This window comes from Callospermophilus lateralis, chromosome 16 (assembly GCF_048772815.1).
Source record: "Callospermophilus lateralis isolate mCalLat2 chromosome 16, mCalLat2.hap1, whole genome shotgun sequence".
In the NCBI taxonomy this organism is placed as follows: Eukaryota; Metazoa; Chordata; class Mammalia; order Rodentia; family Sciuridae; genus Callospermophilus; species Callospermophilus lateralis.
The window spans coordinates 22,497,612-22,518,890 of NC_135320.1; the positions used below are offsets into that span (position 1 = coordinate 22,497,612).

The window sequence follows — 21,279 nt, forward strand, 5'->3', positions numbered from 1 at the left end:
AGTCAAAGAAAGATTAGGTGGGAAATTGTCTGATTTCAACATTTTGCATGGAATTTAAAAGATTCTAAATCAACATTTTGCATGGAATTTAAAAGATTCACAGAGCTCTTGAGTCCCATCCAGAGACTGGCTAGGGGTCATGGATGCATATTAGTGTCTCCTGTTCTTTTCTGTCAGTTTCTCCATAGTACCCTTGCAACTGCCTTCATTTCAACCAGAGGTGTCAGTTACACATTCCAAAATTGTTGGACCTTTTTGTACAATGCCATACTTGGGGGAGGGGGGCTAAGGAAAAAAGTTTAATTGACATACATTATTTAGAAAAAAAAATCCTCTAGGAAAATATTTCAGGAAAGTTTCTACCCATAAGACTCTCAAGGTTTAGTATAACATCTATTTAATTCTCTTTAAGATTATGACAATTCAGCCCATCATGTTTCTATCATTCTGCATGAAAGGGAAAGTTGGCTACTTGCCAAAGATGGAGTATTGTAATAACAACAATTCAGAGAAAAATATGAACAATAGATGGTAGGAAAAAAATGTGTAAGGGATATGGGCCACAACTAAAGATAGACAATAAGTTAATAAGCTGGTGAATAAGCTTTACCTTGCAGATGTCAAGTGACAGTCCTTACCTCTATCACTCCTGTAACAGATGCCTATTGACAATAACCATATGCAAGCCCCAGTGAGAGAAAGAAAAATGGATGAAGTCAGGCTTGAAAATCAAATTTTCTTTGAGGAGTCTAGAATATCATTCAGCCTGCTAATGTTTAAGACTGCTAAATTATTGCACATGTTCATTACTATTTAAGGGGAAAGACTAATATTATAGGTACAGACTCTACAGCCATTAAAAATTTATCTACAACACTTTCTTATTCATCCAAATCAAACCGAATTCTGTGTGAACTGGTAGCAAAAACACAGGAATCCTGTCTTGAATTAGAAAAAGGGAGAAATGTAGTTTCTAACAGAATTTACCACTGTTCTCTACATGTACTTTAGATGTGCACATAATTTTTTCTGCTCTAATGGCACATCAAGGTAGAACTTCACCACTTTCTTATGTTCATAGGTATGTCTGAACCCATAACTTAAAGAAAAATAAAAGTGAAAGCAACTTTCCAAGACAAATATTTGAAAGCTCTTCATAGACTGCATGCCTGCAATCTCAATGACTCAGGAGGATGAGACAGGAGGGTTGCAAGTTCAAAGCCAGCCTCAGTAACTTAGTGAGGCCCTGAGCCACTTCAGGAGACCCTGTCTCAAAATTTTAAAAACTAAATAAATAAAAGAAGAATGGAGATGAGCCTCAGTGGTTAAGCACCTCTGGTTTCAATCCCTAATACTACTACTAATAATAATAATGATAATAATAAGTTTTCTGAGGAAGGGATTCAATTAGGATTGCAGAAACGGATTCAATTAGGATTCCCCTTTATTCAGCATTCCAAAGAGAATAAGAGCCTCCTCACTGAGGCTAGGAAGAACATAGAAGCAGTAAGATAGCCCTGATTATTATTATGATTAAATAAAAGCAAAATGAAAGCTGACATTTCTCTATTTTACATTTAAGAACTAAATATCTACCAATGAATAAAGATAAAGGTCTAGTGGGTGTTATAAGTCTTATATTAAAAATAAAATTACCCTCATTGATAGGTGAAATTGATCTGGCATTTCACAGAAGAAGATAAATGGATTTTTAAAAATGTTTTTCTCCTTCTTATATAGGACACTTCAACTATTTATATAATTTAAAAGTTATTTCTCATGGAAATAGAATCAATTTTCTATATGCCTGAAGCACACTAATGAGTATTTTGAACTTCTTTCCCTTCAGCCAAGTGATAAGTCAAAGCAAAGAACCTCTGAAAGCTATTACATTGTAGAAAATAAGTTTTCTCTTTGAGAAAAAAAGTATTTATGGGCTGCTGCTAAATTTAACAGAGGCAATACCAAGTTAGTGTGGCTGATCTGTGCATAGGAGCAAGGTTTTTGTGGTGGTCAGCTAATGACACAGAAAGTTCCTATTATAAGTTCCTGGTACATTTTAATTATGAATATTTAAATTTGTTTTCTCAATTTGGTGTCGGCCAGGCCTCCCATAATGCTTTCCACCTCAACTTCCTTGAAATTTTCATTTTGCTTTGAGTTGCACTCTCAAAATGGTATTACAAAAACAAGATAATGTTGAATATGCCCTACCTAATAAATATGATCTGGACATTCCAACATTACTTCACTTGTATCAAAATAAGGATACTTTAGGCAAATTTGCCACCATTTGGGCATCAGGGCTCTGAGTAAGAGTTATATGTACTTGCAAGTTTATAATAGTTTAAAAATTAAATAAATTATGGATAATTATATTCAATCATAGTTTTCAACTATAAACCTAAATAGTTCTAAACCCTTTCTATCTTCTTATATTTCACATTTACTCTATTTCTTACAGTATAATATGCATTTAAGTTTTCTTCTTCCTGATGATGAACTACATCATTCTAGTACCTCAGGAATCCCCTCTCCAAGTCTTAACAGCCAGCCATTTGCTGCCCAGTGTTATAGTTAGTCTTGACTAACAGCTTATAACCTTGAAATTATTTTCCCTTTTGGTTTTAGTAGCAAAGAGATGGTAACCTCCTAGTTGTGAAGAAAAACACTCAAAGCAAGAGCAAGCCTAATGACACTCTAAGTTGACACGTAAAACTATGTATTTATTTATTTTTTTTTTCTTTTTTTTTATTTGTTGCTCAAGACAATACAATGATCTTGTCTTATCATACATTTGATTCCAATAGCGTATGAGTTCTCATTTTTCCACGTGTACAGATTGCAGGATCACATTGGTTATACATTCATGTGTATACATACAGCAATGCTAGTATCAGTTGTATTCTGCTGCCCTCCTTATCCCCCCTCCTCTCCCCTCCACTCCCCTCCCATCACCTCTCTCTACCCATTCTACTGTGACACTTCTCTCTCTCTCTCTCTCTCTCTCTCTCTCTCTCTCTCTCTCTTTCTTCCCTTCCCCCTCACACCATTGTATATGTATTTTGTGAAACCATGAGGGTCTCCTTCCATCTTCCGTGCAATTCCCCTTCTCCCTCCCATTCCCTCCCACCTCTTTTCCTTGTTTCGTGGTAATCTTCTTCTCATGCTCTTCCTCCCTACTCTGTTTTCAGTCACCTCCCTTATAACAGAGAAGACATCCCTAAAAAACTATGTATTTTTATGTGTGATGTGATATTTTGAAGTACACACACACACACACACACACACACACACACACATCGTGGGAAAGTTAAATCTAGCTAAATGTTTTATCCCACACAAAGCTTACCAATTTTCTACATAAAATTCCTATATGAGGTATCTCATCAAAATCCTGCACTTGGGTTTATTTTCCATTCATCTTTTAGTGACCAGTCATAGAATCCTGGAAGGCATCTCTTCTTACCTTCCTGCAGGGCTAGAGCCACTGTCTTCGCTTTCCCATTGGTCATTTTTACTTCTTGGAACTGGGGGCTGCAGCATTTCAGCAGCTAGTGGATCAGCATCGTTTTCTTCTCTACCAATCCATTCTCCGATCACTCGGGGCCTCAGAAGAGAGGAATTGAATGCCACTGTTTCCTGAAGAGAAGAAAAGAAGGTGCTGCTTTAGATGGCTTTTTCTTGTTCACGGACAACAGGAAAATAACCCTGTCTAGAGGGTTGGCTGCTCACTCAAACCAAAATGTTCTTTTCTTTCTTCTGAATTGACATAAAACTTCAGTTCTCCTCATCTCTACTCAACTGCTTGTTCTGAGTGGTTTAGGCTGATTCCTGAGGATCACTGTGATACAGGATTTAGTAATAATATCTTGGATTTGGATTTGGAAGGCTACACATGTGTTCTCAGACGAGGAGTATAGGACCAGCATTCCTGGTGGAAGGAGGAGGGTGCTTTAGGGCCCACAAATTGAGAGCATGGTGTCACTCCTGGGAAAGGGTACATAATTTCTCTGGGAGAAATTGGGTTGGGGTCAACAGACAAAGTCAAGAGGCAATAGGGCCAGATGGGCACATCATTTCCAATTGCGGAGCATCCTGGACTTTTAAAGATCCAGTAGATGTTTGAAGCAGGGCAATGTCAGTGAGAGGTATGTCATACTAATTCAAAAAATGTTAATCTCTTTTCATAGATTTAAAATGAATGACTTGGACATGATTCAGCTATAAAAATTGTATTGCATGAAGATACTGAATATATGTAATTGCTAGGGATATTTTAAGTGAAAAAATGACAAATTAAAAAGAAATACATATATATTGATCTAATTTTTGTTTAGAATTCATACGGATTGACAGCCATCATTCATTCATTCTCTAATGTCCATTGAGTCTTAGTATGTGCAAAAAACTGCCCTTTACTAGGCAAAACATTGAGTAAAACCAAAGTTTTATAAAGGTTTTATTTGAAGGGAGGAATTGAGGGTGATCTTAAACTTTTGACTTGGTATTTCCATGTCTTTTCAACATTTTATGATAAATAGAATCTGGTGATTTTGAAAATATTTTGATCTAAAAAACACATGCTTTGTTTAAATTATGTCTAATGATAAGTTTTAGTATTAGAAGAGTCTTGAACAATTCTGAAAATTTAGATCTTGTGTTCTGAGTCTTTACAATTCACAAATATACAAATCCAATACATGTACAACAAAAATAATAATATCATATATGTAATATAATGTATAGATAACAAATACAATTTCAAAAGCCGCATATAAAGAATGATGTAGATAATATTTGATAAGAATTTCTCCAAGTGAGAATAAGTAATAAAAAGTAGTTGGATACCTAAATATTGTTTCAGCCTATAAAACATAGTAGATGTACTTTAATAAGAGTGTGTAACTTAACAAGTAATTTGAACTCTCTCTGCACTTATGTTCCCTGAGTTAGGAAAACAAAAAACTTCCATAGATTTCAGCTGTGAAATCATGCAATTAAATTAATGTTTTGAAATAACTGGAAAGTCATATTTATCTACCAAAATTGAATGTCATTTGAAATAAAGGAATTAAAATTGAGTATATTGGTAAAAATTAAATCTACATTTGCTTTTCAAAGCTGATTAGGGAAAAGACATTTTTCAGAACTTAAAAAATGAACATATTTACAGAGGCAGAATCTAGTTTGGGCTATTTGAAATGTTATTCTCTGAATTGTATTTCATCCAACTACAAAGTTTGGTAATGGGAATTATTAAATATACTATAGCAAATGAATTCATAAGTAAGAGTGAAATCATAAAATTCTGGGTATATGCTAAATATAATTATTTATGGAAATGGATTCTATTCAAACCATTTCTATGCATATATTTGGAAGAGGTAACCAGAATTGCTGCAAAGGTTGAGTTGGGTAAGAAGAGATGTTTGGTAATCAGTATGGGCAGAGGAATAGAACAGGAAATTGATGGTGTGGTTTATCAATCTAAAAAGATTTATTTTATAGGTAATGTATCAGAAAGGTGAGATAATGAATTTGATGTTATTCATTTTATTTACATAAAGGGGAAGGATTTGGTTTGAAGATTTATCCTGCTATTGGCTCACAGTAGCCTAAGGACTGGTACCAAGAAAATAACAGTTACAACAACAGAATAAATAAACTTAGATGCCATAAAACAAAGAAGAAAGAAAGAGGCTTTAAAGTTGGATATGACCAAAAAATCGTGAACTGCAGAGAATCAGAAATAACTCTGCAGTTACTTGCTGGGAAATTAAATAAAATGATAGACTCCACTGCTGGTGGAAAGTAGAGTGCAGAGAGAAGGATAAATGGTTTGGTATCCAGAATATTTAACTCCTCTGGCAACAGAAATTTAGTGAGAAATAGCTGACAAGCAAGGCAATAAAAAGTCACAGAATCTTGGAGTGAGTTTTTAGCTGGTAGTTAACTGAGATATGGTGTTGCTAAATAAAAGACTAAATTAATGCCTTTGGCTTTGCAATATCGTGGTTGGTGAAAGCTGTGAAATGGTAAGGAAATTATCATGGGAGGCTTGAAAAATGAAGACCAGTTTTATGTGGTGTTAAACTATATGATAAAACTGTCATCTGTGGATGATACTTGGAAGAGAGAAAGCATTCCTAATAGTCTTTCAAAATTGATAATGGAGATATCCATGAAAAATATTATAAACATCATGTAATTTGCTTTCAGCTACATATATGTTTCTTCAAGAAATAAATGAGCTCACAAAGTAACTGGCCAATTTGCAAGTAAAATTTAGAGCAAGCGTTAATAGTCTGACCAAGTTTCTCATCTCTCGCCTTCCCAGACATCTAAAGATCTTTAAACTAATACAAATCCTATGCAAATGTTAAACTCAGGGCTCTGCCAGATAAACTAGGTCTCAGGGTAAAGAAGAAATTAAGGCTATGGGTATGGGACCCTTTATTCAAACCTTTGAAAAAATTAAGATGGTGTTTATTAAGGCTGTTCACAACACCTAAAATGTCAACTAAGTCTGGAAACAGAGGCATGTCTTGAAAAGAATTATGAATATGGTTTGGCTACAAGAATGGAAGAGAAATCAAAATATACAGGAAACCAGCAAATTATCTGAGAGAGTTGGAGTCAGGGAAAACACCAGCCTGGAGTAAAATAAAGGAGATATAAAAAGTCCTCTGAGACCCCATTTTGCCAGACAGAAAACAAGCTGAAAAAGTTGCTCCAAGGCATCTTTTCCAGTGCTCTCTTGAAGTTAATAAAAAAAGAAAAAGAAGAAAAGAAAATTCTAGAAGGGAAGCTAAGAGCTGTGAAAAACAATAGATGGGGACTCCCAGGGAATCCAGATCCCATTCCTTGGGTACTATTAAGGAACAGCCCACTCTGCCTGCTTCTTGGGACAGGAAGAACTGGTGACATTTGCCCAGCAAAATTTCAGAATTGGGGCTGGGGATGTGGCTCAAGCCGTAGTGCGCTCTCCTGGCATGCGTGTGGCCCGGGTTCGATCCTCAGCACCACATACACACAAAGATGTTGTGTCCACCGATAACTAAAAAATAAATATTAAAAAAGTTCTCTCTCTGTCTCTCTCTCTCTCTCCCACTCTCTCTTTAAAAAAAAAAAAAAATTCAGAATTGCTCTAAGTCAGGGATTCTATAAAGCTCCCATTTTTCTTCTTTTCTAATGGCAATATGTAATATGGTTATCTCATGGGGGTTCTATCACATAATGGAAAATAAGAAACAAAACTGTTGCCATTCACATCTATTCATTATTTATAGAAAAATCAAGAGATTTTGGAGACAAGTTATAAGTTAATGTGAGGCAAGCGAGCTTACTGGATTTAAGATAAAATTTAACAAATCATTTTCATTCCTATATGCTATATAATGTAGATACCATTTATACTAACAGCCAAAAAAGAGGTTGCCTAGGAACCAGTTTAATAAAAATTTGCATAATATCCTTTTGAATACAACCATATGGCTTTATTATAAAACATTATGAAATTTAATTAAAATATATGAATTGAATGTTCATATATAGAATGACTGACTTAAAAATATAAAGATGTCAGTTCTCCCATATTGATCTACACCATATTGTAATGTTGTAAAATTACTAACTGAATCCATGGGAAGCCATTTTTCATTAAAATTTTGGATGGCAGAGAGTTTCGGCAAGAATCAGGAGAAAAATATTATTACAAATTGTTGGTAATATAAACATATACAAACATTTTAGAGAAGAATTCTACATTATCTAACAAAAAAAATGTATATGATGCACATGTCATATTAACAAGAAAGCATACCTGAGGGAAACCAGGTATGCAGGCAAGAAATGTGTATGATAGAGTTCATAGCATCGTTTTTTGGTAAGAGCAAATTGAAAAAAAAAAGTTTTTGTTGTAAGACACCCATCATTTATATAAAATTTAAAATCTTGATACAAAACTAGGAAATATATACATAGGAAAGTGTGTGTGTGTGTGTGTGTGTGTGTGTGTGAAAAAGACAAAGAAAAGCAAGAGAATAAAATTAAAATTCAGGACAGATGATGTAGGCTATCACTGGGTTGACTATACTATACATGCTCTCAGCTACATCAGTAATGAATTATTCTTTAACTGCATGGTAGATACCTAGATATTCATTGTATTATGATTTACAAGAGAACATATGCTAGGTTAGCTGAAGTTCCATTAATCTGGGTGTGGATTTTCTTTCCCTTTTGATTGAGGTAAAATTTTCATTCCTTAGTTAGCTTCCAAACCTCTCTTGGCCAACTGATGTTGCTTATCGTTTCAGTAAGAAAATGAAACCAATCAGAAGAGACTTTGCTCATCTTCTTACTACCAAGTCACAGTTACATGTGAACAGTCATTTCTTCTTTTCTGAAATCTGGTATACAGAAGGTACTCAAAAAAGATTTGTTGAGTACATGAAAGAACGACTAAAGTTGAGGTGATAAATGATTCAACAATGCATTATGAACATCATTAGTCACCAGGGAAATATAAATCAAAACCACAATAAAATACCACTTCATACTCATGAGGATGGTTGGGTAACTTCAAAGACAGGCGATAATGAGGAACAGCAAAACATGGAGAAAATGGAACCCTTACTCTTTATAAAATAGTGCCCCCATTAGATAAAACAGTTTAGTAATTCTTTAAAAGTTAAATTTGGAGTTACCATTTGGTTCAGCATTCCATTCCTAGGTATATATCCAAGAGGAATGAAAACCCATGTCCATACAAAACTTGCATATGAATGTTCCTAAAAACATTATTTCTAATAGCTGAAAAAATACAAATAGCTCAAATGTTTATCAATGAATGAATAAACAAAATGAGGTATAGCCTTACAATGGAATATTATTCAGAAAGAAAATGAATGGAATACTGAGGCTTCTCTACAACATGGGTGAATCTTGAAAACATGCTAAGTGAAAGAAGACACTCCCAAAAGACTATATTTTGTATTAATGCATTTATATGAAATTTCCAAAATACACAAATCTATAAAGATAGAAGGTTGTTTAGAACTGAAGAGATTGAGGGACTTGGAGGAATTGCTAATGGGTTCAGGATTTTTTGTGGGGGGGTGATGATGATGTAAACTTAGCCATGTGCAGTGATACATGCCTGCAATCCCAGCAGCTGAGGCAGGTTGATCACAAGTTGGAGACCAGCCCTAACAACTTAGCAAGGCCCAAAGCAACTTAGTGAGACCTTGTCTCAAAATAAAATTTTTTTTTTTATAAAAAGGGTTGGTAATGTGGTTCAGTGGTAAAATGCCCCCAAGTTTAACCTCAGTACCAAAAAGAAAAAAAAATGTTAAACTTAGGTTATGGTGATGATTTCACAACTCTGTGACTATACTAAAAACCACTAAACTATACATTTTAAAGAGGTGAATTTTATGATGTGTGAATTACATCTCAATAAAGTTGTTAAAATAATACATTAAATCTGTTTTCAGATTTTTCATTTTATGGTACAATATAAAAAGGCATGGATTTTTAGTTAGACTGTTGTGATATCAGAAGCCAGGAGATGAGGATTTATTCCAAATCTACCAAGGACCAGAGGTGAGATCATTTAATCATTCTAACCTCCATTTCCTTATTTGTGAAACAGAAAAAGCATAACTATCTCATGAGATTGTTGTGAAAACCAAATTCAGAAGTCTATCAAAATGTATCGAACATGTCTGCCAGCAATCAAAGGTGCCCAATATCATCCCTCCTTCGTTTCTGCACCCTCCTACCCATGACCTAAAACTTTTTACTCTTTATTATGGATATTTTCACACTGATGCAAGGCTAGAGAGAATGATAAAATGAACTCCTTTGTACTTGCACATATTTTCATCAATTATCAACTCATGGGTGAATGCACTTCACCTTTGTCTTCCCCCTCATCTCTTCTACATTCCCCTGCCTTGTCCTGATTATGTCAAACTAAATCCCATTCATCATATCGTATCACTTGTAAATGTTCCAGTTTGTATTTCTAAAAAGAGCACAGTGTCTTTTGGTAAGTAAATGCAATACCATTATCTTACCAAACCATAAATCAACCATCATTATTTAATATCTACAGATATTTAGTTTTCAAATTTCCCTGATTATCTCCTTGGTGGCACAAGTTAGTATCTAAATAATATTCCACATGTGGGAATATACTAAAAGTCTTTTATATTTATTTTAATCGATAGATTCTCTTCCTCTGCTTCATTTTTCTCATGTAATCCTTTGTTGGTCAAAGACCTGAGTTTGGGAGCTTTTTATGCTGTAAGTTTTGCACACTGCATTTATTCCCTTTTGCATCCCTGTGATGTGGTTGGAAATGTTCCTCTGCCTTCTGTAGTTTCTGCAAATTAGCACTTAGATCTGGATGAAAGTCTGTTGTTGTTTTTGTCTTTGCCAGCACTACTTCAGAGAGAACAGCTCTAGTTTCATCCAGAGGAGGCTCTTAATGTCTCAAGGACTCTCCTTCACATTGATGTTGGCAGTATTGATCATTTTGCTTAGATTCATTAATTCACCAACAATTGCTGAAGGGCCATTATCTAATCTTATAATTCCATACTCATTTATTTACTGGAATATTTTTGAAAAGAGGAACTTCCTGTCATGATATATTTGCTTACCCTGAAGTAAATTTGTATAGAAAAGATGTAGATTCAACATTTTATTCTTTCCTTTTTACCAGTTTTTTTAAAATAATAATTTTGGACCCCTAACATCCTCCAAAGACAACAGATTTTGGGGATGAAAATATGGATATAAACATTCATGATACAACTCACTACACTACAGTTATTCTTACTCAATTTCAAATTTTCTCAACTCTTACCCGTGGGAGATGAATTTAGCTGGCTCCTGAGCTTGTTTGACACAATCTTAGTGATCTTTGACAGAATTCTTGCTTTCTAGTAATGACAAGATACAGCTACTTATTTTTGTACAATCCATGCTCCAGACCTGTAATTAGCCATTATTCCAAGGACCCCTGATTCCTCTCAATATGAAATAATTTTTATAGATTAGAATCTTAGCATTAGGCATACTAATAATTGAGTTGATAATAGCATAAGGCTAGGAAAGATGTATTTTTAAATATTGCTAAATAATTCAGACTTACAGAAAGTTGCAAAAAGAAAGAAAAAACAACAAAGAAGTCCTGTACATCCTTTTCCTGAACTGCCCAAATGTTTATTATTGATTCAATAACATCAATAATGTTGGTTGATATTTTCCATTATAATTTTGGCTAACATTTTAACATTTACATATATGTGAATCCTTCCATTTACAATTTTCAAATGCTTCCTCATGATTATATTCAAGGTATGCATTTTTGAACAGAATAACACAGAAGTGAGATATTCTTTTCATATCAAGGAGACAGGATGTTGATTTTTCCCACCACTAGTTGTATGAACCCTGATCACTAGGTTAAGGGTATCGTCCAGTTGTCTCTTATATAAAATTGCTACTTTTCTCTTGTTAACCAATAAGCAATTCTGAGTAGAAGAGTCATAACTTTGAGAATAGGTAGATATTCTGAAATTCATCAAAATTTCACCTACTAATTTTAACACCATTTGTTGACCCTTACCTGCATCAATTACTATGATGTTTGCCAATTTATGGTTTTCTGATCATATCCAGTATTGAGTTCTTAAGGATATAAAGATATCTACCATTTGCAAGTAGAATTACATAATTTTTATTTAAATTTGTTGAATTTACATATTTATTTCCGTTCTGAGTGCCAAAAATTTTAGTTCTTAAGGATACCAACAGAATTTTTTTGATTTATCAAACAAAACATAGACAACAATCTCATTATAATGACATCAACACTGTAAACTAACAAGAGGTACTAAAAACCATTTGAGAGTGAGTTGGAAGTCCTCAGAGAATAACCCCCTGGAGACAAGCAAGTCCCTGCTTATAATGACTTGAACTAATTCATCTCAACATGTTTAATGCCATCAGCCTGAAAGACAGTTGTGCTCATTTTTTTTTTCATTTTGCCATTGATTATAAGAAATTACTGTTTCAAGATGAAACTTTGTTTCAAATTATAAAAAATATTTTAGAAGTTCCAAATGGTTCTAATGGTCACATGTGAATGGACATCCAAAATTTTAAGAAGTCAATATTTTATCCTTATTCTTTCTTCTCTACACCTTTCCTTATTTCTACTCTTTATTCTATACCTTCCCCTCTGCCATAGGTAACTTTAAAAAAAATTATGTGTATATGAAGGTGTGTGTGTGTGTGTGTGTGTGTGTGTGTTTTACAGTTTGATAAGTTTTGCTATTGTTTTTGGTTTTAATCTAAGTGAATATGCAAGTATATTTTTACTATACTCAATTAGATGAATGGTAGTTAACTAGAATCAAATTTCCTCTCCTTGTCTTTGTCATTTAAAAATATATCCTGGGGATCATTCCATATTATACAGATACTATTTTTCATTATTATAGCTGCATAATTCTCTATTGTGTGGATATACTAAAATTGATCCAGTATTCTTTTAATGGACATTTGATTGTTTCCACCCTTTTGCTATTAAAACAGTATGACAATATATTGCCACATGTACAAATCTTTTCATATTTTTCTGATGTGTCCTTGAAATTCAAAAAAATAGGATCATTTAATCCATGGATAATTGCACATCTGATGTCATCCAACATGTCCCTTTGTGGTGTTTGTGCCACTCTGCATTCCCACCAAAAATGTGTGAAAGTGCCTTTCCCCAAAGCCTCATCAAAAAAAGGTATTTTGACAAACAGAGATTTCTGTAAACCTGATTGATAAGCAGAGGTGTTTAATTTGCATTTTTCTTATTTTAAACAAGACTGGCATCTTTTCATATAGTCAAGAAGGATTTCTCCCCCTGTGAACAGACTTTCATTCAGTTTTAGTGGAATTCAGCTGTTTTTATTCTCTATCTTTAGAAGCACCCTATAATTATAATACAAAGCTTTGTCTGTGATATAAATTTCAGTATTTTTCTTTGATTGTCTCTTCCCACATTTTATTTTTGAAAAATAGGTTCTTCATAACAAACAAGAACCACCTTGACAGAACGCTTAGTAAAACATATAACTTAATAGAAGTGTTTCTTGTTAAAAATCAACATACAACCAACCAAAATAGCATATAAAATAGGTCTATGGATTTTTCCCTACTTCCCAAAATACCATGTGTTGGGTACATGGGTCACAAATGAGTGCACAAGAGACTTTGGAACACAGAAGAAAAGCAAGACAAAAGGGTCAGACTGATTTAGTACGCTCTGTTAGATAGCAGAAATCCCCAAACCATTCAATTCTCCAAAGTAATGACAAAACAAAACAAAAAAGCAACAAAATCCAGATTTGTTTGTCCAGGGAAAAATTAACAGAAGGTGAATGGCAATACAAAAGTACCTGGTGAAAAGACATCCTTACTTCAAAGAAGTTAACATTTCACCCCTTGTACCTGTACATTTAATAAAACCACCGTCGAGGGGCTAGATGGCCTTTGGCACATTATGTCTGCACTGAATTCCAATATCACCCTCTTGGCCAGCCTGAAATAAATTAGAACAGGCTTGCTTTGACCCTCTTAACTTTTTAAAGAGGCAAAATAATAAAATAGTTAAGAGAATGGCTTTGGGGTTTCAGTCTGTTCAGATCTGAGTTTGGCAATAAATTATCTATGTCTGTAAATTTGCTCAAGTTGCCAAACTCCGAGGACATCAATTTTCTTATGTGTAAGATGAAGATATCAGGAGCTTTGTTACAGGGCTGTGGATCATGTGTGTGAATGTGTGCTTTAAGCCCTTACACAATGCTCATCACACTATGTGCTCATTAAACCATCTTTCCTCTTCTGCCTACTCAGTCTTCCCCCGGTCACATATTTAAACTTTACGCTGAAACACTGTAAGCAAGACCATGACACTGTCTTAACCCTTTTTCTAGATTAATACCACATTAAATCAGGTCTTAATAAAATGTCTTGACAGTGGTAGGGGAAAAAATGGGAAAAGTCCTTAAAAAAAGAACAACTTAAAGAGAAGAACAAATATTTAGTAAGCTCTGGATAATTATTTGCTTTGCCATTATTTACCCAACGTTTAGTATATTCCATACAATAGCAGGCACTATGGGAAAAGATGGCTAATAATAACAAGAGCAGTTATTACTCCAGTGATTATTCTGGACCAGGAGCCAAAACAATAGGAAATAATGAACATAACCCACTGCAGAGGCTGAGAGTACAGACTCTGAACAGCAAATTTCTGGGTTTGGATTTTAGCTTTTCCACTTACTACGGGACTGAGGGGAGCTAATAAGACTCTAAGAGTTCCTGTTATTCTATCTGTTCAACTGGGGAGTCATAGTTTCCAGCCCATAAATACAACTGTTAAGAGCTTGGGTTCTAGAGTTAACTTACCTTGGTTTGTGTTCCATTTCTTTTATTTTCTATCTATATAATATTAGGTAAATTTCGTAACTCCTTTCTGTCCAAATTTCTCATTCGTCAAGTGGCAATAATAATCCCTATTTCACAGGGCATTAGTAAATACTGAACAAGATAAATGAGATAAATCATTTAGAATAGTGACTGGCACATAGAAGGTTCTCAATAGTGTCAGCTATTTTTATTGAGATAAATGGATAAACTATATGAAATACTTCCCCAGGGTCTAAAATACAGCACACACTAAATAGTACATTATTATTCATGATGTCTACTATCATTATGCATCTGTTTAAAGATTCAAGAACTAGAAAGTCAATCTCATTATCATTCAACATGGAATGAATGACAGCAGTATTTCTGATGGGTTTTCTAAAATGTATGTGGACTGCCTATAGCTCTAAATCTTCCAACATATATTTTTTTCATAAGCTAGAAAGAACATCAGAGAGGCCTGTCCTCTCCTTCACTATTGAGATTTCCACTGAAATTGTTCTAACAGAAATTTGCTTTTGCATTAAAACATCTGTCTAGGTCGGTGGACGTTATTGTAAGAATTCCTGTTAAAATAATGGTCTTATTTAGTCAAAGTATAGATACATTGTAGTAAAAGCAAATGTACTAAAGCACTAAATGCATGTATTTATTTGTAGTTAAATATGCATAATATAAAATTAATATCACAACCACTTTTAAGGTATCATTCAGTTGCACTATATGTATTCACATTATTGTTCAGTCTCTGGGCCTACCAATGTTAAGCAGACATCTTTCATCTTGCAAAATAAATTCTATAGTCATTAAAAAACTGCTCCCCATCTCCCTTACACCCAACCCTTGACAACTACCTTTCTGTTTCTGCATCTATAAATGTCACTACTTTACCTCATATACGTGATATCTTCTGATATTTGTCTATGACTGGTTTATTTCATGTAACCCAGGTCTTCAAGGTTCACACAAGTTGTATATGTGACCATATTTTCTTCTTTAGAAGAATGGATAATATGCCATTGTGTGAGTTCATTGCATCAAAAATCCGGAAGAAGTATCAACTGTAACACGCAAATATTTTAATTTTCCAAATTCTGACAAGTGTGTGATGCCCATCGCCCAAATATGGTTAGGTATCAGTCCTCTAGGATTGACTCTAAGATTAAGTTGTGGTAAAAAGGTCACACAATTTTGACATTGTTTTATTATTTGTCTAGCTTGTTCCTTAGTTATTTTAAAATGCTTTTGTAAAGTATTAGCATCGACATGGAACTTTTTATGAAAATTTGTAGCTTCTTCTAGTGTAGAGAAAATATGTATGTCATGTGTAGTTTTATCTGCTAAATCATTGCCCAAACTAAGGGCTCCAGGCAATCCTGTATGTGCCCTGATATGTCCTATAAAGAATGGATCTTTTCTGTCCCAGATTAGACTTTGTATAGTGGAAAGCAAAGAGAAAACAGTAGAGGAAGGGGAAATCCTACCAGCATCTTCAAGGGATACTATAGCATTAACTATATACTGACTATCAGAAAATAAATTAAATACAGAATCTTTAAACATCACAAAAGCTTGTAATACTGCATTAAGCTCTACCTTTTGAGCTGATTGTTTGGGTACTAAAAATGTAAAAGTTTGATCAGATGTAACTATTGCTGCTGTATCATTATTTGACCCATCAGTGAATATATTTGGAGCATTCATGATAAGTGTTTTTCTTGACATTTTTGGAAAAATTACAGGATGTGATGACCAAAAAGACAATAAAGGATTAGATGGTAAGTGGTTATCAAATGAAACATTAGATTTGAACATGATTATTGCCCAAGTATTTAACTCATTAGCTAACTCATCAATTTGATCCATAGTATATGGAGTAATAATTTTATTGGGAGAAATTCCAAACACTCCCTTTGCTGCTTTTATTCCTTTGAGTATTAATTGTCTTACAGTCTCAGGATACCTAGTAAGAATAGTGTTAGGAGAATAAGATAAATTTATCCATAATAATGGACCTTCTTGCCAAAATACTCCTGTAGGAATATTTTTTGTTGGTAGTACAATAAATAATAAAGGCAAACTTATATCAATTCTATCCAAATGCATATTTTCCATATATGTTTCAATGATTTTTAATGCCTTTCTTGCTTCAGGCATTAACATTCAGGGTGAATTTGGATCTGATGGACCTTTTAGGATATCAAATAAAGGTCCAACTCTCCTGTTGGTATGCCTAGATAAAGCCTAATCCAATTTATGTCTCCTAATAACTTTTGAAAGTCGTTAAGTGATTTGAGTTGATCTACTCGTATTTGAATTTTTAGTGGACGGACCATGGTTGAGGATAATAGAACTCCTAAATAATTAATTGGAAAATTTAATTGTACTTTATCTATTGCTATCTCTAGATTATAATTTTTTAATAAGTTTGTAAGTGTGGCATAACATTCTAGCAATGTGTTTTTATCTTTGTGTGCTAATAATACATCATCCATATAGTGAAATATTTGTAGTTTAGGATTTTGATTTCTAAGTGGTTGGATTACTTTGTTAACGTAAAACTGACACACAGTTGGGCTGTTAACCATCCCTTGAGGGAGTACTTTCCATTCATATCTCTGATCAGGACCTTCACGATTCAGTGCAGGGATAGTAAATGCAAAACGTGGACTATCCTCAGGATGAATTGGAATTGAAAAAAAAATAATCTTTAATATATCTATAACTAAAACATACCAGGTTTTTGGCAAAGCAGACAATTGGGGAATCCCTGATTGAGCAGGTCCCATAATAACCATCTCATTATTAATGGCTCTTAAATCTTGCAATAATCTCCATTTACCAGATTTCTTTTTGATGACAAAAATGGGAGTATTGTGGGGAGATACAGAAGGTTGTATATGTCCTTCCACTAATTGTTGTTTGACAAGGTCATGGGCTGCTTGTATCCTTTCTTTAGTCAGGAGCCACTGAGGAAACCATACTGGTCTTTCTGATTTCCAAGTAATTTTTATTGTCTCAATGACCCCTCCTGAAAATCCAATCCATGTCTGTCTGTTCCTTGATCTATTTGTATTGGTGCTGCTATACCTTGTTCTTGTTCTCCTAATCTTTTTCCTTTCCTAAAACCTTGTCTAGCCATAATAGTGGACACATTTGAATTGATGTTATTTGTTAATGTTAGTCCTAATTGATCTAGGACATCTCATCCCCATAAATTTACAGGAAGATGATCCAATACATATGGCTGTATAGTTCCTTCACATCCTTTAGGATCCTTCCAATTTAATACTAGTTGCACTTCTATGGGGATTAGTCACCACTCCTAGGCCTCAAAGCATTTGAGTGGCTTGTTGTAATGGCCAATGTTTTGGCCATTCTTGAGGAGAGATGATGCTAAGGTCTGCACCTGTATCCAGTAGCCCATTAAATTCATGTCCTTAAATATTTAGTTTTAGCATGGGGTGAGAATCTAAATTTAAAGAAAGCATAGCCCAGTCTACACCTATGGAGCCTAATCCCCTGGAAACTCTTTCTACAGTACGACTGGAAAATTTATCATGTAGGCTGGGTATTATTAATAACTGTGCTATTCTATCTCCTGGTGAAATTACGAATATACCCTTTGGAGAACTGGCTATAATTTTTATTTCACCTTCATAATCGGGATCAATTACCCCAGGACTTATCATGTCCTTTTAGAGTAGAAGAACTGCGTCCCAATAATAAGTCTACTGTTCCTTGGGGAAGAGGTCCTTTTACCCCGGTGGGAATGATTTGAACTCCCATCTCTGGAGTTAGTACTGTTCTGGCAGAGGTGAAGATGTCCAACCCTGAACTCCCTCTGGTTTGTCTAGTGAGGGATCTAATGGATATTGTATCCTGGGCACTACCCTGATGGGGTTGCAGGGTTCCTCCAGTGCCCCATATATTTGTGGTCTTGGGCCCTGGAGCATTGGGCCCCTCTGTCCGTTTTTTGGCAATGGAGCCCAATGCCTTTCTCCACGATATCGTGGATAGACACCTGGTCCTTGTTCGTTTTTTGATAATGGAGTACCCGCCATGGTGGTTTGAGAATAGCATTCATTAGCCTAATGTCTCCCTCTACAGCATCATGGGCAAATACCTGGTGTATTCTACTCCTTTGATACCTAGTTTTGTTAAACCCTTTTAAATTCCTTTTAAAATGTCCTGTTTGTTCACAATTGTAGCATGTTTTTGGCCTGGCATCTAAAACCTGTTGTACTACAGCTGCCAAGACTTGCCCTTGTTCATTAATGTCTCTACATGATTTAATATATGTGTTTAAATCTTCATGTTTCCATGGTCTAATGACCTCTCTGCACCAACGATTTGCTTGCTCATAAGCCAATTGTTTTATTAATGGCATTGCTTGTTCTGTATTCCCAAAAACTCTGGTAGCTATTTGAATAAGCCTATCTATGAATTCAGCATAAGGTTCATTAGCTCCTTGTATTACCTTAGATAATTGACCTTGTAAACCTCCAAGTCCTTATAAAGTCTTCCATGCCCTAACCGCATCTGCAGCAATTTGTGAGTATATGCCAGGACCTTATGCAATTTGTTGCTGCTGATCCTCATAAGGTCCCTTTCCTAACAACGTATCTAAATTTCTCTGAGGATAACCAGCTGCTGTATTTCTCCTAGCCGTCTCCTTGCAAAATTCCTCATTGGCAACCTTCCATAACAGGTTTTGTCCTCCATTTCGCACAGCTTTACACATACTAGTCCAATCTGCTGGCGTCATGTTCAAGTTGGTAATGGATTCGACCATGCTTACAGTGAAGGATGCTTGAGGACCATAGGTTGTTACAGCCTCTTTTAGCTGTTTCATTGTTTTGAAATCTAAAGCATGGTGAATTCACTGCCCTCCTGCCTGCTCAAATACAGGGCATGCTAATATTTGAGGTCCTGTCTCAGGATCCCATCTATCAACTACAGGGGTTGGGGGCTTCCCAGCATATGGAGGTGGCACTGTTGGTTGGACACTTATGCCCTCTGGTGATAGAAAGGTGTTAGTAGCAGTCTCCTGTTGTAACTTTTCCCCTGATGGCTTTTTCTGCTCTAAACTTTCTTCCTCTGACTAGCTCGAGAGACCCTCTCTTTTACTTGAATTTTTTTCCTCTGTCTGACTAGCTTGAGAGACCTCTTTTACTTGAATTTTTTCCTCTGTCTGACTAGCTCGAGAGACCTTCTCTTTTACTTGAATCAATATGTCTTCTCCTTCCTCTACCATTGTCTGAACTGAAAGCTTTGGACTAAGCAAACAAGATACCAACGCCCACAATGTCAATGTGCCAACTGGCAGAGTTCCTGGGCTGTTCTTTTCTATTCTTTTTAAATCTTCACCATGATGGTTCCATTGTGATATATTTAACAACTCCTCCTTAAAAAGCCATGGGCTACATTTTTGTATTGTATCAACGTATGCCCTGACTGTTCTTGATTTTACTGGGATGCCTCCTTCCTCTAACAATTTACTTAACACTCTTTCGGTTTGTTTTTTATTAATTTCTGATCCCATATTTCTACTATAATACAACCCAACAAGATGACGCCAAACAAAACCAAAACAGAATGAAACAAAAATGGAACAACACAAAATCATTATAGCCTTTCTATCCTCCTGAAATGTCCATCTGTCCTTTCTCCCTATCTGTTCCTCAGACGCAAATAGTTTTTCCTCAGATGTGAGCAGTTTTTCTTCCGTCTCACCCCATCTCCAGGGACAGGCAACTTAAAACAAAAGCGAAACAAAATGAAAGAAGAATCTTAAAATGGCTACCCATCCTCTTGCCCTACCCTCAGGGGCGAGCAGTTTACCTTATCACTTACCCTCAGTCGTTCCCCGTGCAGCCCACCAAATGCCGCAGTCTGGCTGGGCACAATTCAGGAGCCACTTATCAAACAGAAACGAACTTTATTTTTAGAACACACACGCCACACCACACAAGCTCTTCAGGAATTCCCTCAGAGTCCAACTGCCACCACCAGCTTCCCACAAGCCTCTCAACGCCCCCACTCCTCTTGCTCTTGAGGCCGATTGGCTGAGTCGCGTGGGCGGAGCCAAAAGAGTCCCCCAGTAAGCAGCTCCATTGTCTGAAAGGGCCGGGAAACAGCCCAATGAGCATCACCGCAGAGGAGCCAATCAGCTGGAAGTTTGCTGGGGCCCCTTCGGTTGTGGCTCTCAATTCTGTTGACAGTATCTTTTGGTGCACTGAAGTATAAGAATATTTTTGATAACATTGTTGATTACAGCATCTGCTTCAAAAGGATAAATGGAAGAAAAATTTCTCAGGATTCAGTAGAAGGAATGATTAGTTTCCCATGAACACCTAGTTTGCTGTGATCCTATAGATGATGACAACACTGATAAAAAGTTCAGTTGTGGGCCAGGGATGTAGTTCAATGGCAGAGTGCTTGCCTACTATGCATGAGGCCTGAGTTGGAGCTCCAGTGCAGTAAAACAGAAACAAAAAAATTCAATTGTGGCAAAACTGCAACAAGATTACAGAACCTCAAACCTACATTTTGTGCAGGAGGTTTAATTTTTCCTATGTTCTATTCCCTGTGAAATGATTTTACCATATACTTTGAAATGTTCATATTTGGGATATTTTAGCTATCTACCCCAATTATTCTATAGCAGAAAATTAATATCAATTTTTTTAAAAAGAAAAAAATTTCTTTTTTATTTTTAGTTGTATATGGACACAATACCTTTTTTAAAATTTTTTATTTTTGTGTTGCTGA

At 35.2% G+C, this 21,279-nt stretch overlaps 1 protein-coding gene across 1 annotated transcript in view; it reads right to left on the reverse strand.

The window, feature by feature from the left end:
- Positions 1 to 21,279, reverse strand: part of C16H8orf34 (chromosome 16 C8orf34 homolog) — a 155,879-nt gene that overhangs the window by 9,556 nt on the left and 125,044 nt on the right. The window contains 1 exon segment of the mRNA XM_076836055.1: positions 3,470 to 3,642. Coding sequence (XP_076692170.1) covers positions 3,470 to 3,642 — 173 coding nt within the window.